The 19,666-nt window shown below is 39.2% G+C and overlaps 1 protein-coding gene across 2 annotated transcripts in view; it reads left to right on the top strand.

Annotated features, from left to right (window-relative positions):
- Positions 1-19,666, top strand: part of LOC103090117 (rab GTPase-activating protein 1-like, isoform 10) — a 282,259-nt gene that overhangs the window by 80,601 nt on the left and 181,992 nt on the right. For both annotated transcript variants that reach the window (XM_007451371.1, XM_007451370.1), the window contains one exon: positions 13,607-13,648. In XM_007451371.1, coding sequence (XP_007451433.1) covers positions 13,607-13,648 — 42 coding nt within the window. The remainder of the gene's footprint in view (positions 1-13,606; positions 13,649-19,666) is intronic.

Below are 19,666 nucleotides of genomic sequence, written 5' to 3'. Positions count from 1 at the left end.
CGAACCTGTGTCCCCTGCATCGGCAGGCGGACTCCCAACCACTGCGCCACCAGGGAAGCTCCAACTATGTTTTCTTAGTGGATTATTACCTACATGAATATACTTGAAAGGACCATTCATTAGAGAATTGAATATGTTCCAGTTTTTTTATAACACATAATTGGTATTAACATTATGGAGAGATTATTTAACATCTTCATTTATTTGACCACAATTTCTAAAAAACTATACTGAGGGCTTCCCTGGTGGCACAGTGGTTGGGAATCCGCCTGCCGATGCAGGGGACACTGGTTCGTGCCCTGGTCCGGGAGGATCCCACGTGCCGCGGAGCGGCTGGGCCCGTGAGCCATGGCCGCTGAGCCTGCGTGTCCAGGGCCTGTGCTCCGTGGCGGGAGAGGCCACAGCAGTGAGAGGCCTGCGTACCGCAAAAAAATAAATAAATAAATAAAAATAAAAGTAAAAAACTATACTGAGCACCATGTCAGTCTTTTATTTTTAAGATATATATATATATTAAGATATAGTTTTGATATATATTTTTTAAGATATATTCTATTTCTTTTTTTAAAATTTATTTATTTATTTATTTTTATTTTGGACTGTGTTTAGTATTCGTTGCTGCGTGCGGGCTTTTCTCTAGTTGTGGCGAGCGAGGGCTACTCTTGGTTGCGGTGCGTGGACTTCTCATTGTGGTGGCTTCTCTTGTTGCGGAGCACGGGCTCTAGGTGCGCAGGCTTAGTAGTTGTGGCTCGCAGGCTCTAGAGTGCAGGCTCAGTAGTTGTGGCGCTCGGGCTTAGTTGCTCCTCTGCATGTGGGATCTTCCCAGACCAGGGCTCGAACCCCTGTCTCCCGCGTTGGCAGGTGGATTCTTAACCACTGTGCCCCCAGGGAAGTCCAGTTGCTTCTGTTTCTATCATCATCATCATCATCTTCAGCTAGATTCCGTACCTTTTAATTAAATAATGCTGTAATGCAACTCACAGTATTTTTAGTGACATTTAATTTCGATGTTTGACTTTAAGAACGTTCCACATGTGACCTTTAGAAACATTTAAAATATTATGAAATAGCCAAAAGCAGACTTTGAGTTTTAAGATGTGCTTGTTAGAGGCATTGTATGGTGATTCCCACACCTGGCTGCATATTGTAATCACCTGGCCCCACCCAGATCAATAAAATTAGACCTTGGGGTGTTAGGAAAGCTCCCTAGGTGATTCTAATGAGCAGTTGGCTTGCATTAGGTAATGCTCCGCTCTCAGTCTGAATTCAAATTAGAGGCTCTTGGAAAATTCTTAAAAATACAAGTGGCCAAGCTCTACCCTCGAGATTTCTTTATTTCTTTGATCTGAGGTGGAACTCCTGCATTTGTGTGTTATAAAAGCACCCCAGGTGATTCTAATAAAAAGCCTGGATTGAGAACCACTCATCTAATGACAAAGAAGTGGATTAGAGTCAGGAAGCTTGCCATTCCAGTTCTAATTCTGTGAATTAAATCACCTAGCATATTTGAGTTTCCTTTGTAAAATGGATGTATTACTATCAGCTTGTCTATGAACAGATATTGTTACAGTTGAATGAGACAGTGTACTCAGAAGTTCTTTTCAGTAAAGCCTATATGAAATGGTAGAAATTAAGGTTTACCATGGAATGGCTTCTGTAAAGTGGTGTGTTCAGTTTGGTACTAAGTCCTGTGTGGTTGTCGGCAGAAAGAAGCTACATCTGTCTCAGAGGCAGAAAGAAATTTGGGCTCCTTGGATATCCCCAGGGTATATAATTCTGATTTTTAAAGTTTGCACTGCATTTTTATTCAGACCAGGCTGCTAGTGGCTCTGGGTGGTAGGGGCCAGGCAGTGGAGAGAAAGATGGAGCTGCCCCATCTGGAGATTTTTTAAATTTTGTAAATTCCTGTAATTAGTAATATTCTTCTTATACCTTGACAGAGACATGGTGGGCAACACTGGAGTTGTTTACCTGGTTTAAGTTTTCAGACTCTTTTTCAGTGCTTTCCTCCTGTATCTCTTCTACGTCTACTGTCCCTAGTGTTTAAGCTTCACCAACATTTACCCATATACTGAGTGAGGACAGAAGAAAGAGAAGGGGTCTCCAAAGATGAATACACTCACTAATGGTTTCCCACCATGACACAAACCTCAGGACTTCAGCCATGGAGGGGTAAGAATTAACTATGCAGGACATTCCCTGGTGTGTTAGTCTAGGTGCAGCCATTTGCTGGATTCATCAACCAAGCAAAATTACATACAATTTCTTTTTGTTTTTTTAACGTTAACAGCTGTTACTTTTTTAAAAAATTATTTATTTTATTTACTTTTGGCTGTGTTATGTCTTTGTTGCTGTGCACGGGCTTTCTCTAGTTGCGGTGAGCACGGGCTACTCTTCGTTGCGGTGTGTGGACTTCTCATTGCAGTGGCTTCTCATTGTGGAGCACAGGCTCTAGGCATGCGGGCTTCAGTAGTTGTGGCACGTGGGCTCAGTAGTTGTGGCTCACAGGCTCTAGAGCACAGGCTCAGTAGTTGTGGTGCACGGGCTTAGTTGCTCTGCGGCATGTGGGATCTTCCCGGACCAGGGCTCGAGCCCGTGTCCCCTGCATTGGGAGGTGGATTCTTAACCACTGTGCCACCAGGGAAGCCCCTACATACAATTTCTTGAGGTTTTAAAATCCTCTCAACTGTATATTTGACTGAAAATTCTTGAGTTTTGTTTTTTGGTATGATTCTGCTTTGAGAGTACTTAAAATATCAGTTCCTTTTTCTCTCTGAAGACCGTGATTAATGTGTAATTGGTTTTGTTTTCCTGATGCACTATACCCTAGTTTTCAAATTTGGAAAGAAGTAATGAACCTTCTGGGACAGAAAAAGATGAAAGATAACATGTATGTATTTTAGTGTTACTCTCCAGGAGCTCAATTTTTATATTTAAAAAGGAACTGAGCATAACATGTTTATCTGTCCAAATAACCTGAAAAGGAGGCTCAACAACCAAAAAAAAAGTATGTAGTTAATATCAAGAAATTGTGGAAACAAATTAGTTTGAAGAACATTTCATGAATTTTAATTCTCATTCAAGGAGTTTTTCCTTGATCCTAACAACCCTATTCATTTCATCAATTCATTCAACTAATTCTGAGCACCTACTCTGTTCCAGGTAGTGTCCCGAGAGATGGAAATATACCAGTAAAGACGCAGGCAGTGTTCTGCCCTCATGTAACTTACAGGGAGATAGAGACCAGTAAATGAGTAGTTACTCAGCAGTAGAATGAGTGCTGTGATATGGAGAACATAGGTGGTTTTAAAGATCACTACTGAGGGGTACCTAACCCAGCAATGAAAAGCCAAAAAGCCTCCCAGATGAATTACTGTCTAATCCCAGACCTAGACAAGGGGAACAGTAACTAAGAGAAGAGGGAAGAATGTTCCAGGTAGAGAAAAACACCATACAGTAAGGTCCAGAGGTTCAGGGCATGGTCTAATATGGGGGAATTCCTTGAGAAGAACCTATTTTTCATTTCCCCATAGCTGTGAGATGACTAAGGAGGGTGGGATTTGGGGGGAGTGGGTACCACCAGTGAAATCCCTACAAGCAGCAGGGGGGAAAGTGCCATTCCCCCTTGATATCGTGCATGATGGTACATGACACGGTAGCAACCTACTGAGAGAGTTATCGAGGAAGACCTTATAGTTTACTGGTAGGTCTAAATCTTCCGGTTGGGAACCCCTAGATTAGCACTGTAAAGGAAAAACACCTGCTTTTCCCTCCTGCTGTAGGGGAAAATCCCAGTTCAGTGTTATCTCCTGTGTTTCTTCTCTGTGCGTCTCCTTTGCTCTCATACTCCTATAGCACACTCACACAGAACACTTCTGACGCTTTTAGTCTCCAAATGTGTGGATGTTTTCCCCCACACCAAGCAGTTCTCTGCAACACCAGCTGGGTGTGTCCTACAGTTTAACTCAATTCCAACACTATCTACCTGGATATAGTGTCAGATCCCACAGGTTAAAGGCTCAGTCCCACAGCACCGTTCTCCCACCCTACTTCAGATGCCAGTTGCAAGTAATAGGTCCCCAGGTTACCCACAATTCTGTCCATTTTGGCTACAAATCAGAGGTTCCCATGACCCCCTCCCCAAGTTCAGTTAATTAGCTAGAGGGGCTCATAGAGCTCAGGGAAACATTTACTTACCTTTCCCAGTTTATTAAAGGATATGATAAAGGATACAGATGAATAGCCAGATGAAGAGATACATAAGACAAGGTCTGGGAGTGTCCCAAGCACAGGAGCTTTTGTCCCCGCGGAGTTTGGGGTACATTACTCTCCCAGTGTGGATGTGTTCGCCAGCCTAGGAGCTCTCCAAATCCCGTACTACTGGGATTTTTATGGAGGCTTCAGTTGATCACAGGCTTGGTTGATCATTAACTTCATTTTCAATCCTTCTCCCTTCTCAGGAGAGTGTGGGCCAGGTCCGGAAATTCCAAGCTTCTAATCAAGGCTTGATCTTTCAGAGACCAGCCCTCACCCAGGAGCCATCCAGGAATCCACCCACAGTTCTTGCTTCACTAGAACAAAAGACACTCCTGTCACCCAGGAAGTTACAAAGCTTCCGAGAGCTCTGTGTCAGGAACTAGTGTCAATGACGAAATATTCGAACAGAGATGCTCCGAGTGTTCTTGTCACTTTGGAAATTACAAGGGTTTCTGGAGCTCTGTGCCAACAACCCGGGCAGAGGCCAATATGTATTTTCTATTGTCTCACAAGCATATATTTAATGCCGCTCAAGTTGATATATTAATATATACCTTGTAATGATAAATTGATACACTCTCATGTATCTCTTAGCTAATGGTCTTCTGGAGCCATGTTTAGTCTGAAGATGCAGTATTAAAATATCTACATTGTTAATTCAGCTAACCTTTAAAATAATCTTAGGTTGACTTTAAATTAATAGCTTCAAATTTGAGGAAAATGTATAGTGTACCATGGTCATTTCAAACACTATCCCTGGAGACAGACTGCCTGTCTTGAATCCCAGCTTCAAACATTTTTGTGTGATCTTGGGTGAATTAATGAACCTTCAGCAATGTGTTTCAGCTTCTACATCTCTCATACATCTACATCTCTCTCATCTCTCATTTTTTTATTTTAAAAGAAAGGCGGGGGTGTAGGTACAAGAACTCTAACAGAGTTCCTATACCTTCTGGCTTCTGGGTGAGTTGGGTCAATGGAAACTCTAGCAGGAGATTGGAGGAAGGAGAGAATCAAGATCAGCTGGTAGTTAGGAATTGGTGAGAGTACTTTGTCCTTATGAAGGGAATCAAAAACACCCCTGCAAGGGCTTCCCTGGTGGCGCAGTGGTTGAGAGTCCGCCTGCCGATGTAGGGGACACAGGTTTGTGCCCCGGCCCGGGAAGATCCCACATGCCGCGGAGCGGCTGGGCCCGTGAGCCATGGCCGGTGAGCCTGCACGTCCGGAGCCTGTGCTCCGCAACGGGAGAGGCCACAACAGTGAGAGAGGCCCGCGTTCTGCAAAAAACAAAAAACAAAAAAACCAAAAAAAACCACCCCTGCAGCCTGGCATCACTGACTGATAACTGTAGCTAGAAGACAACATAATCCAAGGCACCATCATGACTTGAGGGAATTTGAGGAGAACAGAAAGGTGATTGTCAGTGTTCATTGCCAGTAGGACATCTTTATAGGAACTACAAAGTGCTTTCCAGGTCACACCTCTCCTTTTTACCCAAAGGTGATATGTTGTCTGTTTACATTTTTATCTCCTATCCTAGTCTGGAAGTCCCTTGGTAGAGGGATGATTTACCCATCCTTGTAAACATACAAGTGCTTGTATATACTAAGCAGTTCTCAGAATGCCTGGTACACAGATTTCATGAATACTTGTCAAAAGCTATAATTTAATTTATTTCTCTTATTTTATATGCCTTGCTTCTGAAAGGTTTATTTAATTCAGATGACACTAACCTCTAAGAATTCTTTCCAGAGTCACTCATCATTAAGGACTCAGACTTTATAGATATACCTGTTTTCAGTACTTCAGTCAAAAAACAAATCCACGTCAAGCAAAGATAATCACCCACAACCAGACAGATGCATTCATGTTACATTTACTTTGCATCCCTCTCCATTCTTGAACTCTTCTTCACCGCTCTGCTTATGAAAAATTAACAAATGATTCCATAACAAAAATGGACAATATATAATACAGCTGGGGGAAAGGAAGGGTGGGAATCATCCATGTTTTGTTATATTTTATAATATATTAGTGAATTAGGCATAAGGGACGACTTATCCATGAGGGTTTTGAAACATTAGGACTTACAGTGAATTTGTATGCAAGGCTGCTGTGAAAGTCCCTGAAATCTTTTTTTTAAAAGCTCCTTCTTGGATTTCAGTGCTACAGTCCTGACCTCTAGTGGACATCCAGAAACAAACCAAAAGCCAAAACATCACATCATTTTACTTATTACTCCATCAACGTCCATCATTTAGTCATCCTAAAAAACTGAACTTGTAAAGTGTTTGCAATACGAGAAACACAGAATAAAGTAAAATACATTTTGGCTGACATTTACAGTAATCTTGGTATAGGAGCTATATTTAAGAGCAGCCAGTATTTACTTCTTTATATTCGCATGGTAATTATCTGTCACTCTCTTTTTTCTGTTGAAAAAAATGCATTACTTTATAGATCACAGAAGTAAGAAATTTAACAAAGAGAAGCTGAAGGGTTTCTTCTCAGGTTACCTGATGCGCATAACAAACTACATCAAACCTGAGTGGCTTTAAAACAATGATCTTAGAGCAAGACATAGTGATATTATGTAGCCTCCTGATGTGATGTGCTGACACAACATTGTTTCTGTGGTATATGTGCCAAGAATACATAATCTAAGTTTAATCATAAGGAAACATCAGAAAAATCAAATTGAGGGACATTCTACAAAATAACTGGCCAGTACTCTTAAAAAAAGTGTCAAGTTTGTGGAAGACAAAGACTGAAAACCGTCCCAGATGAAGGACTAAGGAGACATGACAACTGTTGGATCCTGGGCCAGAAAAAAGACATTCGTGGAACATTTGACAAAATTTGAATATTATTTTCTTGGTTTTGATAGTTATACTGTGGTTATGTAAGATGTTAACATCTGATAAAGCCAGGTGAAGGGTATTCAGAAACTCTTGGTCCTAGTTTTGCATATTTTTTCTAAACCTGAAATTATTTCAAAATGAAAGGGGTTTAAAATTTTTAAATAGCCATTTATTTTGTTGACAATTTCATAAGTCAGGAATTTGAGAAGAATTTAGCTAATGTGCTTCATCTCTGATCTACATGGCATCTGCTGGGGCACCTGAGGCTGGAGGATTCACTTTCAAGATGACCTCTTCACTCACATATCTGGCAGCTGGGTGATCCTTGCCTCTCCTTCTGTGCATGGCATCTTGTTCTGCAGGTCCCTTCTTCTTTTTTTGGCCTCTTAGAGCATGGGAGTCTAAGTGTAATTGCACTTCTTACATAGTGGCTGGCTTCCAAGAGCAAGCGCTCCATGAGATAGGACGTGGAAGCTCTCAGTCTCTTATGAGACCTGGGCCCAGAGTACTGGCATAGCTTCACTTCTACCATATTCTGTTGGTCAAAGCAGTAGCACAGTCTTCCCAGATTCAAGAGGAGAGGATCAAGACCCCACCTCTCAATGGGAGAAGTGTCCAAGAATTATGACTATCTTTAATTCATAACAGATATCCCACCAAAATCTGCCTGACTATGCAGTAGAGGTGGAATCAGTGAAAGAAGGCATGGTTTTGTTTTTTGTGGGGGTCAGACATACATAAATTCTAGTCTTGTCTTTACCATTTACTAACAGTGTGATGTCTCCTAACCTCAATTTCCTCATTTCTAAAATGGTGGCAGTAACACATATGCCATAGAGTTATTGAGAGAATTAGTGAAAAAATATACATAGAAAATGTAAGATGTGGCAGACAATAAATATGTGAACCTAATAATAATCACTAGCATTTACTGAATACTTAGCAAGGGCTCAGTTCATTTGATATGCTTTTTATATGCTGTCTCATTTATTCATTGCCCCTTCCTCGGGTGATGTGTCCCATTGTTTGATGGGCCAGAAAGGGCAGCACCTATTTCCTCTAGCTTTAGTTGTATTTGCCTGGGAGCCTGCTCCATTTACCTGGTCTGATAATTATTCACTGCCTTGTTGTTTGGATTTCCACTTCCACATACTACCTATTTCCCTTTTATTTTGATCCCTAAGGACCCAGGTGCTGAAGCACTTCTGGCACTTTTTGACACTACCTTTTCAGCATTTGTTCTCAGTGCTGTCAGTGCAGTTTTTGACAGCTTCTCACACAATCTGTCAGCCCCCTGTGAGCCCACGATTGCCTGCTCATCAGAGCCAAAATGTTCAGTGTCTTTGTTTCAGTGAGTGCTCTGCTGTCAGCCTTCCTTTATGCAAGATTGTGGGTGCTCAGTTGTTGGCCTACCCAGGAACACGATGATCTGCACTTTGGAGCAATTATTTAATTTGGGGCAATTACTTGTAGGTGTTCTTCAAAGTGAAGGTTTTGCCAGGCTGTGACTGAATTTTGAAACAGCAGCTTCCCAATCAGTTAAGGAACTACTCCTTCACACACACAAGGCTGATCTCAGTCTGTCGTCACTGGAGGAAGGTGGTGACCTTTTCTTTCCATGGCAAGCTGAGTTTCTATTGCTTCACATCCTGCAAACAGTCAGCTAATTTTTCAATATGGAGACAAATAATAAAATTTGGTTTTGGTAGAAGTCACCTATTTGTTATCTTTCTCCTCCCTGTTCTCAAAATGTACTTGCCTTTAAATGGGAAGAACCACTTTAATCCTTTAGGAATTAGAGACCGCATTAAATAATACCAACTAAGTGATTCATTCATTCATTCATTCATTTATTCCTTGAGCCATCTTCTCTAACGTAGTCGTTAAGAGTATGAGTTCTAGAGTTATACTGTGTAGGTTTAAATCCACTTAATAGCTGTGTGACCTTGGGAAATTTAATTTGACTTCGCTAAATCTTAATTTTCTTGTGGGTAAAATGAAATTTCAGGTTGTCGTGGGATTAAGTAAGGACATGTTTTTGGTGTAATTAATTTAGATCTTGGCACAGAGAAAATATTTAGTGGATGTTGACTCATTTATTATCTTGCACTTGGAGTTAGACTTTGCACTATAAATAAGTGCCGTAACAATGTATTTACTTGTTGTTTTTACTCTTAATAATTCTGCAAATGCTTTAACCCTTTCAGTCCTATTAGGAACACTTATTTACCCCTCAGTAACAATCAAATTGCTACAAATTACATATTCCTGAAGGGGGAAGCATCTTGAAAATATGTAACAATTTTTTTCTTTTAAAAATATATCTTAGCTCAATTAGGCAAAAGTTGGACCATGTAAAAGTAGGTGGACAATAAAATAATGGGGGATTTAGTTCATATGGTGGCTTGGAAGAGTGAAAGGTGGTTCGCTTATAATTTACTTCATTGTTGGCGAGCAGGCTGAGGACCAAAGCTTGCGTTGACATTGTCATCTTAAAAACAACCTGTTGGAACTTCCCTGGTGGCACAGTGGTTAAGAATCTGCCTGCCAGTGCAGGGGACAGGGGCTCCAGCCCTGGTCTGGGAAGATCCCACATGCTGTGGAGCAGCTAAGCCCGTGTGCCACAGCTACTGAACCTGCACTCTAGAGCCTGTGAGCCACAACTAATGAGCCTGTGGGCCGCAGCTACTGAAGCCCATGCACCTAGAGCCCCTGCTCTGCAACAAGGGAAGCCACCGCAATGAGAAGCCTGTGCACCGCAACAAAGAGTAGCCCCAGCTCGCTGCAACTAGAGAAAGCCCACGTGTAGCAACAAAGACCCAATGCAGCCATAAATAAATATATAAATAAATAAGTAAATTTATTTAAAAAAAAAAAAAAGCAACCTATTTGTAGTGCCCAAATGTTGGCCTGAGGAAGGTTACTGTAATTTAATGATACCTCTAATTGTATCCCTAAATGGGAATAAGTCTTATTTAAAAGAGAAGAATAGATATTTTTAAATATCCGACTAAAGTTGCCTTTTTTATTCTCTTCTTAGGAAATCAGGATACATTTTGTAGTGAAGTAAAGCACTGGGTAGAATAGCAAGTTTTTCCTGATTTCCAACAACTTAGAGGTCTAAACATACCTTCGTTTGCACAGTCTGGCCACACTATTCTACTTTAGTTGAAGGCTTATGCAGTCTTTACTTTTCTTCATTTTTGTGGATAATATCTAGGGTTTCATGTAAGCAGGTACAATAATACTTTATTATTATGAACTTATTTAAAGAGTTTACATATATAAAATTTTCTGATAACTGAAAGTTACCCCTTTAGCTTCCCAAACTTAAAGAAAATCTACTTTTTATTTAAAACACAGACTATGCTCCCTTAAGCACGATGTTTCAAATATAATGTTAGCATTCGTTAACATTGCTGAGGTTATCACAGTGAACTAATGTTAACTATTGAAGGGCTATTGGCTCCACTAAATGAGCCCGGACAGCTACACATATTTTTTTAAGTTTATCTTCTGTTTCTATCAGATCTAATATTTTGATTCTGGCAACTGTCTCAACAGGCTCTGTCCCTAACCCTATCTACCACATACTTTGTCTTTTCCTTTGCTACTTCTGATATCTGTAAACTATAAAATCGTATTACCAAACTAATTCTAAGTGTAAATGAAATTAAAATTGAATAAATTTTTTTCCTGGTATTAGTGAGAGCTATTTTGGCTATCTAGAGATTTTTTTTTTTTTTCTCCAAGTTCTTGTTTTTGTTTTCTATAGCTCAGTTGTCCAATAGTTTGACTTTGAGATCATTGAAAAACAAGGTTTCTTACTGTCATTTGATGGTGATTCTACAAATTGGTCTAATTAGGTCCATATGGAAAAGAATAAATCCCAGAAAATTTGGGGATAGCTAGTATAGTTCATTCATTTGGTCATCATATAAGCCCTTATTAAGTACATTACACCAGCACTGTGTGGTGAAAATGCCCTTAAACTACATATTAGGAGGCTTGGCAAATGATCCTAGCCTGCTACTACTAAATGCATATATAACCTTAGGCTAGTCAAGTTCATATTCTGAAAAATGGGAATCATAATACAGGTTGTTATGTGGATCACTGAGATTTCACTCTTCCTGTGAAAGCAAGCAGGCAGGGGAAATGTTTGGCAGGGAGGTTGAGAACATAGCAGAGTTGGTTGAACATGGAGTGGAATACCCTGCAGGGGTTTGGGAAGGAGAGGGAAGAGTAGGGGACTGTTTTAGGAGAAAGGACCGGAGCATTTTTTTTTTGCGGTGCACGGGCCTCCCACTGCTGTGGCCTCTCCCGTTGTGGAGCGCAGGCTCCGGACGCACAGGCTCAGCGTCCATGGCTCACGGGCCCAGCCTCTCCGCGGCATGTGGGATCTTCCCGGACCAGGGCACAAACCCGTGACCCCTGCATTGGCAGGTGGACTGTCAACCACTGCACCACCAGGGAAGCCCCAGGACCAGAGCATTTTGAGGATTAGAGAACAAGAGACAAGAGATGTTTACATTGCCAGCAGTGACTAGAAGAACAAGAGCCAGAGACACTGTGGATTTAGTCCTGATGGTGGCTTGATCAGCACTCAGGTTGTGAGGATTCACTATGCCTAGCCGCTGTGATGTGGGGCTGGAGGATATGTGTAGCAGGGCCTACAAGTGGGCAGCAGCTAGTGGGTGAGGACCCAAATTTAGATGAGGAAAGCAAATTCTGCTTAATTGTAACCCATGTTCTTTGGATTGTGATCGTGGTCTCCTTTTTTTTTTCTAATTGTGATCAAAACCAGTCTAGAATCCTTGCTTGGAGTGGTGATGCACTCTGTCAATTTGACTTTGTCTCCTGGCCTGATTATACTTCCTACTGCTTTCTGATTCTTAAAGGATTAACTGAGTACACCCAAAACCTTCAACCAAAGATTTTCTGTTTATCATTCATCCCTTCTTACTATTATGTCATATGTTTGGTAGTTGAATATGAAAGATTAGCATATTATTAACAGGAATGCACTCTAATTATGAAACTGAGCAGGACCCTGTGGGGCTCCAGAGCACAGAAACCTTTGTGCGTCCCATGTTCCTTGTTTGCAGGGAACAGACTCCAGCCTCTGTGACCTTCCTGAGTCCCAAAAGGCAGATTCCAACAGTTGCTAATCAGAGAAGGGAGAGGATTCAGAGACAAGGGAGGAGCACCAGAGAAGGCCACCTGAGGCCAGATTAAAGAAACCAGAGAAGCCCATCAAGAGATTACCTGAGACCAGATTAAAGGAGTGTAGGCCTTTCACACACCCTAATCTTATCAGCAACCCCACCCTTGAACTGTTGCTGTAAAACTCACCAAATCCTCCCATTTGGGACACACAGTTTTTCAGGGCAGGAGCCTGCTGTGTCCCCCTTTGCCTGGCAAAGCAAAAAAACTATTGTTTTCTACTTCACCGAAAAGTCTCCGAGATTCAATTCGGCACTGGTGCACAGAAGCCGAGTTTTCGGCATCAATTACCTAGTCCTAATTCTTGCTTCTGATTTTGGAGACAGTAAAAGGATGGTTTATTTAAGGTTTTTTGCATAACACATCTCGTACAGCTCTATATCCAGAAGGTAGATAGATTATATTTGTGACCAAGCTGAAGAGGGCACATCAAATAGACCCTGGACTTATGGGAGATGTCAGCTCAAATTTGAAAGGTCTTTCTTCCCATATATGATGACTTGCATGACAAGGAAACTGCGTATTCTGTGGCAACTTTGTTTCTGACTCTGTCATCTTGAGTATTTAAGATTCCTGTCTCTTGACTTTAATATCTCAACATTTCTTCAGAGTCATTGGGCTGAACTCAGAGTCAAAATTCAGCCCCAGTACAGCTTCTTAACAAACTATTTAATTTCTTTATTCAGGAAGAAATATTGCTCTGGTTTTCAGGAAAAAAGGGACAAGGGAGTCTAGCAAATAGCCCCTAATTACCACCTCTAGTTGTACACGTACTACTTGAAAGCAAGCACTAAAACAAACAACAAAGCAATAAGAACAGTAGGGGAAATCCAGTGTGATGCTTACAATTCCCCTCATACAGTCAGTCTGTCCCAGTTATCAGCAACACTATTTTTCTTTGTTTTGTTTTGTTCGCCACTGGCAGTTTAACCACATCACACAGATAAGACTTACAAATTTCAATTAAGAATTTTAGACTTCGGTGTCACTGCCATTTTGATCAAGGAACTTGACTTTTGCAAGCCCTGAGCCAATTTGTTGTAAAAACAATAATTTTATATGAGCATTAATTAAATAGCACCTAACATTTATAATAAGCCTCTCAGAGAAGAAAAAATACCTTTAGAAATCTCATGTTTAATTATTATTGTATGTGAAAATGAAAACAGATTTTATTAATGACATACAGAAGTCTTGGGAAAATACTTAATAAAATAGTGATAGATGTGACAGTATTGATTTTGACTCTCTTTCTATTTCAGGGTTTGAATATAATCTTTCATGTAGCCTTGGCTCTCCTAAAGGTAAGTCTGTTTTTATGTTTAAGTTACCAAACTGTCTTACCTCTCTGCCCTTGGAATTGGGCATCATTCAATTTACAGCCTTTGCCTCATTCTAGATTCTTGAAAAAAAGAAAAAAAAAAAACAACTTCTCTGAGGAGCTCTGATCCTCTCTCCTTCCCCCAATCCTTTTTTGCTGTTGTTTATTTCAAGTTTGGTTTTCTTATAATCCATTTAATCTTGCTATCACAGCACTTTTTCCAGTAAGATAAAAATATTTCCATTCATTCAAGTTGAATGATATGAGAAAAAACCCTGTTTTCTGTCAAAATAATGCCAGCTTTCTTCTTAAAATACTTATCATAATAACATCCCTAAAGGTACCTAAACATATAATTGAATTATTAGAATGCTTCTGTAATACACTGACTAAAAAAGAAACTGCTACATTTCAATTTGCAGTTCTTTCTCTGATAGCTAGAAATTTATAAGACATGTTAGAATTCAATTATAATTACCTTGTTGGATTTTATATCAACATATCAGTGCAGCTTTAAAAGTGTGGAAACAGCAAGACATTTGCTGCAGAGTTGATGAAAATAACCTGGTTGGTTTTTGTCCTTCAGTTAAAGATGATGTTCTGTTATTGAAGGTGATAATTGCGTTGCTTTATAAAAAGATGCAAGCTCACCCTTTTCCCAGTAAAATGTAATGGTTAAAATTGCAGACACCAGACTCAGACAGATTTGGTTCTAATATCAGCTCTAGTGTATGACTTTGGGAAAATTACTCAGACCCTGAATTTTGAGATAATAATGAAAACTAATTTATAGGATTGCTAAATGATATGATACATAAAATTCTCTTAACATAATGTCTGGAAAATTGTATCGCCTAATAAATGGTAGGTGTCATTATTGTGATTACTATTATGTTGACAAAGTAATTCAGAATTTGTTACTAGATTCCCTATAATTCTTCCAGATTTCCCAAAAGATAATAATCTGAATCTTCAGAGAAGCTCTTGATATTTTAGGAGAGGTTCCATACTTAACCATTAAATACCTTGATTCAAAACAAAGGCATCACATAATATAGGCCCTATGCAACTCAAGATGTGGGCTGCTGCGCCTCATCTCTTATTCTGTTAAGCATTTGTTTTTTATGAAGTTCGTAAACTGTACTTCAAACTTTTCATTAAATCATTTTGAGTTTAGATATGAACAGTTCATATGACAAAGTTACTTTAGAAGCTAAGGAAAATATTTTAAAGATTTTCAAAAAAGTAACAAGCGTCTTTGCATATATCTTTCAATGAAATCATGGATCTCCACCTCATTTTTTTTTTCTTGTCATTAAAACAAATCAAAACCAAAAGATGCTTTCTGCAGAGGGCTGGAATAAGACTTTTAGACTGCCTAAACAGTGAAAGTATTATGTAATTAAGACTAAAAACAATATTAAACCATAAAGTAAGTATAAGGAAGTCCAACAAAGTTTTGATTTTTCCTATCATGTCTAAGTTTTTTGTTTCAGATACTACATCTTTCCCAAGATGCCTTTTCTCATTTTTAATGACCTTTCTTTACTAGTGCTCTTAGCCTGTGCTTAGTCTGTCTTTTGCGGGTAACCTAGGATTTCGCCTCTGGATATCAGACCTGTACTCCGTGTCAGCCTAATAATTTATTCATCTGGTAAATTATCCCCCTGGCTGACAGGTTTTGGGGGCTTGATTGTATTGTTTTCATTTATTTATGGCCATGTTAACCCAGACATGGCCTGTGCAGGGGACATTCTCTGGCCACTGGGCAGAAAGGCTTTTGTATCTTCTCTAGCAATGCATGGATACTCATCTAATATCATCTTGGAGAATGTCTAGTTAGAGAAAATTAAAAGGAGAGCTTTCCCATTACTATAGGTTTATATTTATCTCTCTTCCTTGTTTGAATCCTGGAGCTGACCTCACATAGAGACAGTACATATATAGGCTGCACTGAAGTGTACTTAATTGATCTGATTGCCCCACCTAGAAAAAGAATACTCCAAACACATTTGACAGTGACTAACTTTTAGCTTCTAATCTATCACATAAAAGAATATAAACTTGTTTATATCAGAATAACACAATTAGGGATAGTTCAAAATGCTTATGAACCCAGCCTAACTAATTTTCAGTATAGCTGCAGAGGGACTTTAGATTTCTCTGTATTTCTTGTGATGAGGGGAATCAGAAAGGGAAATAACATTACTTGAGCACTTACTGTGCGCTGTTAACGCAGGTTATCTCATTAGCACACATCAAATGTGTTATTTGTAGGAGAATCATGAACTGTGTTAGAGAAAACGATCTAATTCTCTCCCTCAGTTGATTATTGAGGGAACCAAGGCCCCAGATGGCCTAAAATCTTTTGGCTTAGAAAAGGCAAAGCTGAATTTATAATTTTAAACAGCATAAACATAGGTAAATGTCTCTGTTGCTCAGTATGGTTTATAGACACCTACTTTCTGAATGGGAGCTACTTCCTTTTGGGTTAGAAACAGTCTACCAGGCAGCTAGAAAGCTATTGAGCTAAAAGAATGATTCGCTCTAGTAGGTAGCATCATTAAATCATTTAGGATGTTGGCAGTGTCCACTAGGTAGGTTGGATATATTCCTAAAAATCTAATTCACTTATTATATGAAACATTCAGTAGTCATAGCATAGTCATTATAATAGATTGGAGATGATCACTCAGAATTAATCTTAGCCTCACAATGAAGAGAGGTCCCCGCTTGCTGCAACTAGAGAAAACCCTTGCACAGAAACGAAGACCCAACACAGTCAAAAGTAAATCAATAAATAAATAAATAAATAAATTTATTAAAAAAAAAAAAGAATTGATCTTAGCTACTTCATGTTGGCAGAGAAAATTTCCAATCAGAATAGGCTCTTTGCTTTCCAACAATGATTAAGAAGTAAATGACAGAATGTTTTTCTCTCCCCCACCCCCAAGCTCATTTTGTATCTTACATGTGCTGGGATTGACATACACACACTACTATGTATAAAATAGATAACTAATAAGGACCTACCGTATAGCACAGGGAACTCTACTCAATATTCTGTAATAACCTATAAGGGAAAGGAATCTAAAAAAAAGAGTAGATATATGTATATGTACAACTGATTCACTTTGCTATACACCTGAAACTAACGCAACATTGTAAATCAGCTATACTCCAGTAGAAAAAAAGAAAAGTCCATTCATAATCCTACCCCAGAGGTAACCATAATAAAAATTGGGTATAAAATCTTTCTCCCATGCTTTAGTCTATTGAATATGTAAGCATGCATTACCTACCTACATATACACATAAATGTATGTATAAACAAATATGTTTTAATATGGCTTTGAGGGTTACAGATAAGAAGATGGGGAGGTAGTGGGTAAATCTAGAAGAACAATGTGAAAGGATGAACATATTTATTTTCTTTAAAAAAATGCCGTTGAACAAGACTTTTTCATTTAATAATATATTATACATATCTTTCCTTGTCACTACACACATGTAGTGGTTAAAAGCATGGATGCTGGAGCCAGACTGGTTGAGTTTAAATCCCATCTTTACCTAAGATCCTGTGATCTTAGGTAAATTACAGTTTCTCCATCTTTAAAATGGGGAGGTTAGTAATAACTATCCCATAAGATTGTTGTTCAGGTTTAATGAGTTAATATACAGTTGGTGCCTGTAACTTAGTAAGCACTACAGTGCACCCAGGTGCTATTATTACACGCAGAGCTTCTCCTCTTCCTCCTCCTCCTCCTTTCCCTCTCCCTCTTCTTCTCCTTCTCTCCTTCTTACATTCTCCTTTGGCTTCTTATTTTTTATCTCCCTCTCTGCTTTTTCTCATTTTCCTTTACTCACTCCTTTTTTTGTCCCTAGTCATCAATTGGGAATTCCATTGACCTTCAGCCTTTATTCTGTTAATGTTACACATCATGTTGATTGATTTGCAGGTGATAAACCATCCTTGCATCCTTGGGATAAATCCTACTTGATCATGGTGTATGTTTTTTTAATGTACTGTTGAATTTGGTTTGCTAATATTTATTTAGTTCGTTAGTTGCACTGGGTCTTAGTTGCATCAGGCAGGCTCCTTAGTTGCAGCTCTAGGGCTTCTTAGTTGCAGCTCACAGGCTCCTTATTTGCGACATGTGAACTCTTAGTTGCAGCATGCATGTGGGATCTAGTTCCCTGACCAGGGATTGAACCCGGGCCCCCTGCATTGGCAGCATGGAGTCTTATCCACTGTGCCACCAGGGAAGTCCCTGCTAATATATTTTGTTAAGGATTTTTGTATCCATGTTCATCAGCGTTATTAGCCTGAAATTTTCCTTTTTGTAGTGTCTTTTTCTGGTTTGGTATTAGGAAAATGCTGGCATCGTAAAGTGAGTTTGAAAGAGTCTTCCTCTTCAGTTTTTTGGAATAATTTGAGAAAAATAGGTATCAACTCTTCTTTACATATTTGGTAGAATTCACCTGTGAAACACTCTGGATGTTGACTTTTTTTTTGTTGAGGGTTTTTTGATTATGGGTTCAATTTCATTACTAGTAATCAGTCTGTTCAGGTTTTCTGTTTCTTCATGATTCAGTCTTGGAAGATTGTATGTTTTTAGGAATTTATCCATTTCTTGTAGCTTGTCTAATTTGTTGGCGTATAATTATTCATAGTACTCTCTTATGATCCTTTGTACTTTGTACTTCTGTATTTCTTTGTACAGAACTTTGTACTTCTGTGATATTGGTAGTAAGTTTTCCTCTTTCATTTCTGATTTTATTTATTTGGGCCCTCCTTTTTTCTTGATGAGTCTGGCTGAAGGTTTATTGATTTTGTTTATCTTGCTAAAGAACCAGCTTTTAGTTTTATTGATCTTTTTTTTTTTTGGTCTCGATTTCATTTATTTCTCTTCTGGTTTTTATTATTTCCTTCCTTCTACTAACTTTTGGCTGTGTTGGTTCTTCTTTTTCTATTTCCTTTAAATGTAAAGTTAGGCTTTTTCAGTTAAGATTTTTCTTGTTTCTTGAAGTACGCCTGTATTGTTGTGAACTTCCCTCTTAGAACTGCTTTTGCTGCATCTGAAAGATTTTGGTACATCGTGTTTCCATTTCTGTTTGTCTCAAGGTTTTTAAAAATTTCCTCTTTGATTTCTTTATTGACCCGTTGGTTGTTTAATAGCATGTTGTTTGGTTTCCATGTGTTTGTGTCTTTTCCAGTTTTCTTTTTTTTTTTTTAAAGAAGATGTTGGGGTAGGAGTTTATTAATTAATTAATTTATTTTTGCTGTGTTGCGTCTTCGTTTCTGTGCCAGGGCTTTCTCTAGTTGTGGCAAGCGGGGGCCACTCTTCATCATGGTGCACAGGCCTCTCACTATGGTGGCCTCTCTTGTTGAGGAGCACAGGATCCAGACGCGCAGGCTCAGTAGCTGTGGCTCACGGGCCTCGTTGCTCCGTGGCATGTGGGATCCTCCCAGACCAGGGCTCGAACCTGTGTCCCCTGCATTATCAGGCAGATTCTCAACCACTGTGCCACCAGGGAAGCCCCCACTTTTCTTATAATTAATTTCTGGTTTCGTATCATCATGGTTGGAAGAGATTCTTGATAAGATTTTAATCTTCTTAAATGTATTGAGGCTTGTTTTGTGGCCTAGCATGTGATCTATCCTGGAGAATGATTCATGTGCACTTGAAAAGAATGCATTGTGCTGTTTTTGGATGAAATATGCTGTATATCTCTGTTAAGTCCCTTGATCATTTAAAACCAATATTCCCTTATTTATTTTCTGTCTGCTCTACTCATTCATGTAAGTGGCATAATTCAAGTCCCCTACTATAATTGTATTGCTATTTCTCTCTTTATTTCTATTAATATTTACTTTATATTGGATTGGCCAAAAAATTCATTTGGGTTTTCGTAAGGTGTTATGGAAGAACCCAAATGAACTTTTTGGCCAACCCAATGTATTTAGGTGCTCCTATGTTGGGTGTATTAATTCTTGCAA

Source organism: Lipotes vexillifer, unplaced genomic scaffold, assembly GCF_000442215.2.
Source record: "Lipotes vexillifer unplaced genomic scaffold, Lipotes_vexillifer_v1.1 scaffold1113, whole genome shotgun sequence".
Taxonomy (NCBI): Eukaryota; Metazoa; Chordata; class Mammalia; order Artiodactyla; family Lipotidae; genus Lipotes; species Lipotes vexillifer.
The sequence above is the reverse complement of the archived record's forward strand: the minus strand, read 5'-3'. Positions and strand labels throughout refer to the sequence as shown.